The following is a 12023-nucleotide window of genomic DNA, read 5'->3' on the forward strand; positions in this document are numbered from 1 at the left end:
GGCAGAATATTAAGAACCCCAATATAATGTAGTCCAGTATAATCAACACTTAAACATAAAATGAATTAACACCTATGAGTGTAAAATACTGACATTATTATTACAAAATATTATAGTACTTGGCAGAACAGTTGTAAAGTGTACCTAATAAAGTGGTCACTGAGTGTATGTCTGATGACACAAGGCCATTAATTTAACAATTAGATAAAGCTGGCAATACTTTGTTCTCCTGTTAAACTGAATCTTTATTTTGACAGCCATGAATTTGACAGCATCTGTTCAAAGGCAAAAACATTGTGTGAGGTTGACTTTTCCAACATGCTGAAAGAGCAATGTGGTTTTGATGCTATCACTGTCAGAGAAAGAGAGCGAGCGGAGAGCAGCGCAGAAAGCAATGAAGCTTCAGTTAAATTTATAAATTATTAAAAAGAAAACAAGAGTATGCCAGATAAAAAAAACAAACTGTAAATGATATGGAAATATAACATGTCAGAAGAAAGACAGCGATACAACGGATCACATGACACCTTTAATTGGCATGATTGGATAACTTTCTTCACTTTATCTGTCAGATGTCCAGTTCCAGTGGGAACTTTTTCAAATATTGCTCTGGAGCAACGTCCTTGCACCACAGGGCACTAGGGTGACTGACATACTGTGTATGAGGACATGGGTATGAAGGTTACACAGCAATGCGGAGGCCTAAGTACTAGAATTAATTAATACAATTTAATGGGTCTACATTTACAGAGTAACAGGTGAAGAACTGCATGTGTAAAAAGAGACTGTTCTGGGACAAGTGGTGTATTATTAACTTCAAACGGGAACTTTTCTTTCAAATGTATCTACCTCCAGCTTCAGTATGCCCCCCATGAGGCGGTGAGGCAGCCTGGCTTCACAGTCGGGAGCCTTGGCTTCCTGGCTTCCTATGTGCCTTTGTTGGGGCACATTGCTTCTGGTCCTGTGCATCTGAAGACGAACAAAGGATTAGGAGAGACTTGTATCCCTTTTCTCTCCCTTACTTATGGGGACCACACCTCTTCATCACGCCTCATCTCCCTCTCTAACACTCCCCAAAGCCAAGCATCGACCCACGCTGGAATGCCTGGTGCCCCCAGCCCCCGCAGTCACACCCTATGATACAGTTTTTGGGCTTTTGTCTTCTTAAGCTTCTTAAAGAGACCTTAAGACTTAAAGAATTGCTGTCTCCTCGCTCTTGAGTTGATTTCTTCTGCTCTGAAGTTTATACTGAGTCGTGTGGTGCTGTTATATCTGGTGAAGCACACAATAGATGCTTTACTGGAAAAAGTGTGTGCAGCACTTGTATAATGCTCTAGACTGGAAACGGGGAAGCAGCTTGTTTGGCTCTGTCAACAGGTAACACAGTGCTTGCCAGCATTACTCATTATCTTGGAAAATCTTGCTGTTATAGTTTGGTTTTTGTACAGATTAAACAAACAAGATGTTATGTAGTGAGCTCTTTGGGGTGTTGGTAGGTGGATTTTGTTACCTTTGGACAGAGCCAGGCTAACCTTTTTGCCCTGTTTTAAGTCTTTATGCTAAGCTATGCTGTTTTAGCTTTACAGCTGTACATTTACCGAACAGACATTAGAGTGGTATCAATTTTCTCATCTAATTCTAAGCAAGAAAATAATTAAGTGTATTTCCCGCTTCACAATCTTGTATCTCTGTATTAAAACATGTTAAAAACATGTTAAAATGTGTCAGGATACTTGCCACCAAACACAGACAACCTACCTTGTCTTTGGGAATCCTTCTCTTTACATATAAGATCACACACAACTACTGACTGACAGGAGGAGTCTAAATGAAATTTTATGTGAGTGTCTGATTTCCAGGCTCCTGTCCTTCGGGCTTGCTGCCTTGTGAAAATGGCTGGTGTTTCACTCCAGAGCAGAGCTGTGACTTCACAGACGACTGTGGCGATGGCACAGATGAAAAGGATTGTGGGACTTCCTGCTCCTTTGAGAACGGTCGCTGTGGCTGGAAGAGCTCTCTGGCCGATAATTTTGATTGGACGCTAGGGACTGGATCTGTCAAAAGCCTACGGCCTCCATATGATCACACCTTGATGGATGGAAATGGTATGTGTTTAAAATATTCCTTCATATGTTTTGTGAGCAGTTCACACACACTTCAACCATAAAGTAATTTAAAAGTTGTACAATTAACTCTCATTTCTTATTAAAAGTTCCGTACTGTTCTAGCTCCCTCTTTTGAATTACAAATGTATAATTTAACAAGTGCACCTTCACTTCTGGCTGGTTTTGTATAATCAGAGAATGAAACTGAGCTGACATTAAGATTTCCACCTGTTAAACCCGAAATGCTGTGGTAGCTCTCCACAATGTTTAATTCATGCTTAAGCAACTTCAATGACAAAATCAATGAGCTACATCCCGCTGTGTGAATGTACAGCAGGTGAGCCTTCAGGTGATCGATGCAGGGCTTTTAGGGCTGTGATTCCATTATACAATGTGGTAGAAAGGGATACACATGAATAAATAAACACACATGCACACAAAGAGCTATTATGGAGGTGCTTCTCCAGTGCAAGCTGTATTCAGTGACATGTATGGTTCTCGGTGGTAACAGGAAGTGTGGTTTAATACTAAAGCAAAGACTTGTTGAGCAGCTACTTTGTCAGAAATACAACAGAAAAGCAACTGATGTGTTGGTTTATAGTGCAGCAACACAAAGCTCACTCTGGCTGCTCGTTCATGTTCCATTACTCAGTTGCAAAAACGAAACTATCCGCGGACTAAAAAACACAGAATTTTACCATTGTCTTATTTTGTAGACACATTTTTGATAACAATAAAAGGAAATGTCTGCATTAGCAGTAACTGAAAATACAGATCTGATACAGCTGTGAGAGAGTGAACATTAAACAGTGTGGTTGATATCAATGAGATGTAATTAAAAACAGAAACAACTCCTTCTTTCCTGTTAACCATTCTTTCATGTAAAGACAATCTAAATCCAGCGTGGGAATGACGGACTCCACCACTAACAATGAAAACTACTATATATAGACATAATTGCTGAATGTAAAGACATCGCCTGGCTAGTGCTGAAAAACGCAGCCCCTAATATAATGTAAAAAAATAGATTTCATGACGATTCGCAGGATTACAACTTTAAAATGTAAGCTTGTTTGGTTTATAATGTTCGGTAGAGGTTATAATGATATCTAAATGTTTATTATTGGTAATGTAGAAAATATTTGCAGAAAGAAAGTGCCAGCACAGATGTACTCCCTGTGGTTTTGTATTCAGCCATCTTCCCAGGTTTTCTCCTTTCTTTATGAGCTTGATTCTAATAAGAAATTTTCAAAGTGGTCCCTGGGTGTAAAAAGGGAGAGAGATGGATTAGGAGATGTGTCAGATTGCTCTTTGACCCCTAGCCCTCCCTTGGTGACCAGACTGTTCGTCACCTTGTTGTAATTTGTCACTGGCTGCAAGAGGTGCCCATACAGAGATGGTTATCAATTCCTCTTTGCCTCGCCTCCCTCGTCGCTGCCGTTCTCCTCCATCACTTCTCTTATTTTTACTCTCTTTAGGTCATTTTGTCTATCTGGAAACTACACCAGTGGGACTCAAAGGTGATAAAGCTCATATCAGGAGCTCTGTTTGGAAAGAGTCGAGTGCCATCTGCAAGCTCTCCTTCTTCTACTACATTTCCCACAAGACCTCAGGAACAATCCGCCTGCTGATCAAGGTAAACCTGACTCAGATATGGGTTAACGTTGTCTGCACACAGTCATGATAAGAAATGATGAATCTAACTGATTCCAGTCAATGAAAGTTTATCACACGAACCCTCCAGACCCACCGCTTTCCATCAAGTGGGGTTAACATGGTTTCCAGTGCTTTTGATCTACAGTGCATCTGCAGGGGAGTGGAGGTAGGTGAGTGGGGGTCGTGGTCACCCCTCAGCTCCACCTTCAGCATCTGGACACACACCAGCCCTGCCAGTTCTCAAGGCCTCTTGCTTGTTAGGCACTCGGCCGTGTAGTTTGTGTATGCATGGTTGACTTTCAGGGATTAAGATTTCTGCTCGCAGCTCTCTGCCATTGAAATTCTGCTGTGATTTCCTCTGCCTGTGGTCTGTGTACTCTAGACTTCATTTAACTTAGTCAGGTATGACTCAAGGTCAAAGTGCAGGAGTTGTGCATGAGTAGACTCATTCTTCAGTGTGTGATTGTCACATACTCCTGTATGCGCATCACGTGCATGATTGTTACTGTGTCCTTGTGTGCGCTGCTGGGACTGTTTTATGCAATTTGCAGAACAGTTCAGCAAGTTATCATGTAAATTTTAAAAAGGTTTTTTTTTCTTCAAACGGCAAGAGGTACTGTACCACCTTGCAAAATTTGCATACCATTACTCTTGCAAAAAATGTCACTGTCTCATGCTGCAGCGGCAATGTCATAGTGGCAACAGAGTTAAGAAAATGTAATTTTATAACCTCCATCAGCACATTAAACTGAATTTAAAAAGACAAAACAAACTGTGAATCTCACTAACAAGCTCCCTTCATACAGGTTTGTGCGGTTCAAACTGGTTTACAGGTAAGTGATGGACCAACAGTGAAAATACAAACATTAAAACGATAGATTAAAGAATAAAGCTCACTTTCTTACTTGCTTTTTTCTTATTGTCAGCAAATCCCATGATAACACCAAAAGCAACACTGAATTGATCCAACTAATAAGCAAACATTAGCAAAAATCCAGTCCTTAGCTGATTTAGAAAGTTATTTTACTTTTTTTAAAGATGAAAGTAAATATTTGTGACCTGTTTTAAGATTTCAGTTGGAACCAATGTAAGAAGAAGATACGGAGGTTCATTTAAAGATACATTTTTGGTGTTCAAAAAAATTGAATAGCAACTTATCCTTTTTAATGTTCTGACTGTACAGTAATTTAAATATCCATGCTGTGTTGCTCATTTACTGCCCATATATTGAATTTGACAACTGCAAATGTAGATTTTTATTGATGATATTTTGAAATGAATTATTATACAGATACTCTTCGTCAGGTCTGATACTGTGGGGCTCCCCTCAGACAAAGCTTGGAGAAAGGCCCTTAGTTTACTTGGTTAGTTTTGCTTAAGTCCTGGATGACTAAGGGTTCATAATGATATATGAAAAAAATTGAGCCAAGATAGCCCAATATTGCTGTTTGTTATAACTGTAGGCTACACCAAATATGTAATAAAGGTCTGTCCTAAGTCATCTATTAGTCTCCGAGGGAGTGGGAAAAACTGTAAAATTCCCCAAATCTATCTCTTTAACCAAATCACACACATTTTAGCTATTCTATATCTCCTTTTGATGGGAAAAACACACGCACGCACGCGGTGGTGAGGTCATTGTATATGTGAGACAGAGAGAACCTATATGTCAGTTCAGCTTTATGTCCCTATAGTCTCCTTACCATAAATGATGTTAAGTGCATGTATGACCTAGAAGGTTCAAAGACAGCAATCACGCATTATTGCTTTGTGCTATACATTACAACAGTATAGCATTTTTATAGCCTCGATGTTGCCTAGAGCCAAAACAGCGCCATAAATACAAATATAAACACACTTTTGCACTGGCATGATCACAGAAACACACACTCTGTGAGCATCATAGTGTAAACACAGTGTGAGCCATCTTTAAAGGCTGATTGAAGAACAAAGGCAGTTATGATGATGATGCTAGAGACTTCAATGGGCCGAGGCACAGAGTGGATTATATTTACCTGGCAAGTGTTTCCCTCTGTGAAGTCCACGAGGTCTGTCTATTTATATCACCGAGCCTGTGGACTCATCACACTGATAACTGTCCTCAGCAGTGACTGGACTGGACATGTAGGCTAGGACCTAAACAGAGGCAAGGTCTCTAGGTGAACAAGGAGGTTGGTGTAGCGGATTATTTTGAAACCACTGCATGTGATGGCTGCATGCATGTTGTGCAGTCTGATAATGATATGTCATTTAATGTATGCATTTACTATGAAAGTAGGAGATCCACCTGGTATTTTGAAGAGATGAGAGTTACTCCCAGAAAGATAAAGGCATATTGATTTTACTTTCAAACTGTTATCGGGAGGAGATGGAGTTGTCAGGAAACAACAGCTCTGACTGCTCCTGGTGATTGTTTTAAAATAAAACAAAGCTTGAAAGAGCAAATATGCCTATGTCTTTTTGGGAATAACTCTATTATACTGCATGTGGTGACATCCATCACAAGGTTTGGATGAAATATTTGTCATCAACACAAGTCTGAAAATGCAGATTATATGGTTTTTGACAGGAATGACCATGTTGGGTTTTAACCCCATATAAATAGCTGGGTAATATTGGCCGTCACAGGGCTGCTGACAGCAGTTTCTGAAATAAACACAAAGAAATAGCACATGAATACCACCGTTCTTGAACACCTGCTGTCTCTTATGGAGGGATAAGCTCTTAATCACTATTCATTAATTACTGAAATAAACAAAAAGCAGCACTCTGTCTTTGTGGTATATCAGTTTATACAGCAGTGTTGGGCAAATTACTCAGTAAATGTAATGAGTTACTCATTTAAAAAGCAACAATATTACGTTACTTATTACTGGGTATTTAAAGTAAATAGTCACGTTACTCGTTATATTACAATTACTACCACACCCCATCCTTAAAAGTGACGGGAAACCTGTTCAGCGCATTTTAGAAATGAATCCACCCTACTGGAACAATATTTAAGCTGAGGAGTCAACAACCAGCCGAACTGAAAACACTGCAGCCTCTCAGACCAGATGATGCTGTGTCATATAGGCTACAGCTATTTACCTTGAGATCCTCGGGCAGAGGTCTGTTGTCTGTTCCAGAGTCTCGACTGAAAACTAAAGAGGACAGAGCGTTTGCTGTCAGGGCCTCGAGGATCTGGAACAGCCTGTCTGAGGAAATCAGGTCGGCTGAGTCAGTGAACTCTTTTAAGTCCCTTCTTAAAACATACTTTTATAGGAGAGCATTTCCCAATTTGATTTGATTCTATTTTATATATATTTTATTTTTTACATTTAAAGTGTATTTTAGTCTCAAGTGTTTTCTTGTTTTTATCAAATATTAGTGTTTTGTGTATTATGTGTTATTGTCTTTGCATTTGTAAAGCACTTTTTTCTGTAAAGTGCTCTAAAAATAAATAGCATATTATTATTATAAAGATTATAATAAATTTTTTTAAAGAAAAGTTTGACATTTTGCTCAATACGCAAAATCACATTCGTGCAGAGAGTTAGATGAGAAGATTGATTCCACTCTCACATTTGTGCAGTAAAAATGAAGCTAGAGCCAACAGCTGGTTAGCTTAGCATAAAGACTGGCTCTGTACGAAGATAACAAAATCCACCTACCAGTACCTCTAAAGCTCACTAATTGTGAATTTAAAAGTGTAAAAACGACAAATTGCAGTTTTACGGGGGTTTATGTGCCAGACACCTTAACATGTTGATGGGTTTTAAGTTAAGCAAAACTAACGGTCTGCTAGCTCCAGCTTCATATTTACTGTACAGACATGAGAGTGGCATCAATCTCCTCATCTAACTCTCAGCAGGAAACCAAATAACACATTAGTTTGACATTTCTCAAAATGTCAAACTAATACGGTACTTAATTTTTTTTGAGTTGGATGTTGAAAATTATTCTTTTTTAAAAACAGAATATTTTCTGTGGCTACATAAAATTAACATCAAACTACTTTTTCTGTCATGTCATTCTGTTATCTTTGTAGAAAATCTATTCCTTTTCATGTAAGGAACATGTGACTTTTCTCTTCAGACATCATGTATCATATGTTTCATAATATTTTGTTTTCCTTACTTACTGACAAAAGTATTGTGATATGGTGATTGAGAGAAATTACTTGAAAAATAAGCTACATAGCCTGGTGTTTGCATTTCTATAGTTACATATGGTGTGGTGGGTTCAAATGTGTCTTGCCATTACGGTGAATCAAACATCTGCCTGTCAGCCAAGGAGAGGATGTTCTCCCCAAGTAAAATAGCATAAAGATGATTATTTGACTGTGTTCTTTATTTGAAGCATAGTTGTGGAACGGCTCTTATCATGCAGACAATATGCTAAACCAGTGTTGTTACATTGCTTAACTACACAGAGATTTAGTAGAAAAAACAGGAAACACTTTGAATTGAAGGTGAGTCAAAAGAGAAACAGCTGCCAGCGGCTCCATAAAATGAAAACTCTATGAATACAAATTGGATTTGAGCTTAGTGGAACATTCAGTATATAGTTAAGACATAGGGGATTTAAATTTTTTTCAATAAAACAGGCATTTTTATTGTGATTACAACTTTCTTTGTTCTTTGTTGGCCTCTTGACTGTCACCGGGGGGATAATAAAATTAAATTATGCAAATGTCTCTCTTCACTTGGTGCAACCTGAATTGTGGTGGCATTGCCTTGCCTGCGAGCTCAGGAAATAAACCTTCAAACTGATCGATTAAATGCCTCGACTGAAATGCCACCCAGCCATCAAGTGTGAGCTACATACGCCAGGATCATACACTCGTCAGTCGCTCTGAGGCTGCGTTTATAGATTGAGCCTTTACTCCATGACATAAATCTGGATAAGTCCTGTTGTAACGCTGCCTATTAATCTATGCTCTACTCTCACAGCAACAAGATTATTTCAAGCCAGGACTCTACTGGCGTAAAGCAGAGGAGACAGCCTCACCCAAGGGTGCATTTTAATAGGCTTTCAAACTGCAGAGTAGAATGTGACATTGCTTGTCCTCTGTTTCTGAGTACATTAGACCAGGTCTCTGCTACTGCAGTCAAGCCTCTGGACACATTTGCATCTTCAGGTATAGTAAGTTTGATGTCGTATATCATTTGAAAAGTCGATGTGCGTTCTGTTTCCCTGTTCACCTGCGATGTCCAAAAAGTTTGACACTTTTGAGGTTGAGTCTCATCGTGACGCTGCCCTAAAACTGAATTAATGATGTGACGTAACAGACCTGCAGTCACCTTTAAAAAGAGCAGAGGACGAAGAAGCTGTTATGAATTATTGCATTGTTACAGCAGTCTTAATATTGGACTCATGAACTTCAGGAGGATGGGTAGTTAAATCTATACTTTCCCCTATTAAACGCTCGGTGGTTTAACCAGGCAGCGCTTCTCCATATTGACCTGAAGCTGAAGTGGATTTTAACAATCACTCAAATCACCTCAAGCGAGAAACCAGATAGAAAGTTTGTGTGTGGATGTAATGGATGTAATTTAGATGAAAGTCGCATTAAGACCCTTTCAATCCATATCATGACCTCTCAATTTGCAACCAATTATCTGTCAGGTTGCTTATAGGCGCATGTTACGCATAAGGCTTACTTTGGTATTAACACATAGAGGAGAAGGCTGGCAATATTCTAAATTACTCTTATTGTTAATAAATCCTATGAAGAGTGTTAAAACCAACAACTTGTTAGTTATTCTCTCAATACTTTCTGACTTCTGTACCTTTCTCCGTGCCGATTCGTTCCTGAGGATGTAAATCTTAAAAAAAAAAAAAAAACACTTTCATTTGTTAAAGACTAAGTCATTTTTTTTAAATCAATTTTCAGAAAACATTACTCAACAAAGAAAAGAAAAATACAGACTGTCACCATCCTTATCATTTAATGCTTTTTATTTAGTTTTATGCTTTGCTTCATGTTTTTATAGCTCTAACTGCTGTGTTACTGTTTACAGAAGCCAGAGCTGCAGCTGCACGTGTAAGCAGCTCAATTTTTTATTTCATTTTATCCTTTGAAAAGGATTTGTCTGAAAAAAAGTTCAAGGTCTCTTGGTTTGATATGGTACTATATATAATCTCTGTACTATTGTTCAGATTTAACGAACGACTTAAAGTACATATTTAAACTGCCTCACCAATGACTCTGTATCTCTTATTCTTCATATTCTTGAGTCAAAACAGTGTATCTTTAATATGATGTACATTACTTTATAAATGTCTCATTCATGCTCGTGACACAACATTTAAAACCCCCAGTGAGATGCTGGCTCGTAACACATCCATCCACTAAACCCTTTTCAATGTGCCATTTGTTGTTTCTAAGCTGTATTAGTCATGATTTAGTGCTTGGCTTGTACCATGGGAAAAAACAGAGGACTTACAGAGGAATACACATCGGTCTGTCTTTTAATATGTTCCACATGTGGCATGAGAGAAAGCCATTACCATAACTCAGGGAGAGCATGCTTTCATTCTGAAAAGCAGGTCTCAAGGCGGGAGAACTTATTACTGCAATGTCATGCTAATGAGTCTTTAATGAGTCTCCTTAGATGGTACACTGTTTCTCAGCAGCAGTCTGTCCAACAGTTATTTTCAGCCCGCTTTAACTTAAAGTTCTTCAGTCTTGACTTTTGACTCAGTTATACTCTGAGTTTATGTTTCTGACATAATCACTGCTGTAGCTTTGAATCCACTTTGAAGCTCTTTGATATGATATTAGAGCTGACGTTGCAATGTTGAAATGCCACCACATGATTGTCCTTTGTCAATGCTGCTCTTCTCCGCAGACAGAGACTGATTTGTGGGAGGTGTGGAACAAAACGGGGCCTCAAGGGAATAAATGGAACCGAGCTGAGATCCCTCTGAGGAAGCTGAGGAACTTTGAGGTGATATTTGAGGGGATTCGCTCGTTGGATGTGATTGGAGGAGCTGCCCTGGATGACCTGGAGTTCATAGATTGTGCCCCAAGTAGGTGATATGAGGAACACACACATTTGTAAGTGTTGCCTATAGACCAAACCAACATAAAATACAGGCTAAAAAGTTAAACTGAAATAAAACTGATGTGCTGCATTTGAACAACAATTGCCAGCCAGTCTCTTGGTCTCTCTCACTCTCTTTTCAAGCCCCCATACTCCTGAAAGATCATATTTTAGGATCATATATCTATTTCACGACTTCAGGGGCTCTGCTGATTTCAGTTGTTATAGTATATTTTAATGGTAATGTGGAGTTCGATACCAGATTTTCTGGTCAAGAGGACAGCATTTCTCAGGGGAAAAGGGAAATGACTGCCAAGGCAATGACTCTAGACTAGAATCATTCAACAGTATAATTAACTGTACAAAAAATTACTAGTTTAAAAAGGAGATTTAGTGTTAAAGCTGGAGTAGGTAATATATTTCAGAATATATACCGAAACAGAAAGTCACAGGACTGTAATAAGACCAGCCAATCGTTTCGTTTATTTGGGCCGAATGAACAAAATGATTGGCTTGTCTACCTGCCTGTATACCTACTTACCTACGCGCACTCTGGCCGTGCATTCACTGCGCATGAAAATGTGCAAATCACTGAACATGCACCGAGGTTTCACCACACATTGTACAAGCAGCGACACACACACACGCTCTGTTCAGTGTGCATATCCTTATAGCTATCCTCTTTTCAAAACAGTACTGTTATGTGCGTGTACATGTGCGGCGCTGCACATAGTAACGGTAAATGTTAACCTGCATAACACCAATCTAGGTAATGTCATATAGTCCAGCTTTGCATAAACATAGGAAACAGGGGGAGATAGATAGCCTGGCTCTGTGAGCCCGTTCTCATCCCAGGGCATTAAATATATCGAAAGCCTGAAAAAGTGTTGGTATTTGACTTCAGCTTCCATATGAGACGCAGTGGGCTTTCACAGAGTAGATTTGAACCGCATTTCCAGGACTGTAGTGTGAGTAGCTAGCTATCTAACTTTGTTAGTCTCAAAGATGTTGATAGCCCGCTGCAGTCCCTTACCCTAACCATCGCAGGAGTGTGCGCCTAAATTTAAGTCAGTGATTGTATGCATGTCTATCAGTGAAACCCTACAGCTGCAGATAGGGTGAAACTCCATTGTGTGGCTGCGCATGACCCCCACCAATTGTCAGGATTTCTGAAAGCATCAGTAGCCCAAAAGGCCACCGTAGCTTCTCCTGCGTGCTTGCAAAGGGAGGT

The 12023-nt window shown here is 39.2% G+C and overlaps 1 protein-coding gene across 3 annotated transcripts in view; it reads left to right on the forward strand.

The window, feature by feature from the left end:
- malrd1 (MAM and LDL receptor class A domain containing 1) overlaps nucleotides 1-12023 on the forward strand; it is a 56994-nt gene that overhangs the window by 28213 nt on the left and 16758 nt on the right. For all 3 annotated transcript variants that reach the window (XM_038729772.1, XM_038729763.1, XM_038729770.1), the window contains 3 exons: nucleotides 1860-2105; nucleotides 3584-3741; nucleotides 10598-10778. In XM_038729772.1, coding sequence (XP_038585700.1) covers nucleotides 1860-2105; nucleotides 3584-3741; nucleotides 10598-10778 — 585 coding nt within the window. The remainder of the gene's footprint in view (nucleotides 1-1859; nucleotides 2106-3583; nucleotides 3742-10597; nucleotides 10779-12023) is intronic.

Source organism: Micropterus salmoides, unplaced genomic scaffold (assembly GCF_014851395.1).
Source record: "Micropterus salmoides isolate LMB-PRFRI ecotype aquatic unplaced genomic scaffold, ASM1485139v1 Ms_hic_scaffold_1, whole genome shotgun sequence".
Lineage (NCBI taxonomy): Eukaryota > Metazoa > Chordata > Actinopteri > Centrarchiformes > Centrarchidae > Micropterus > Micropterus salmoides.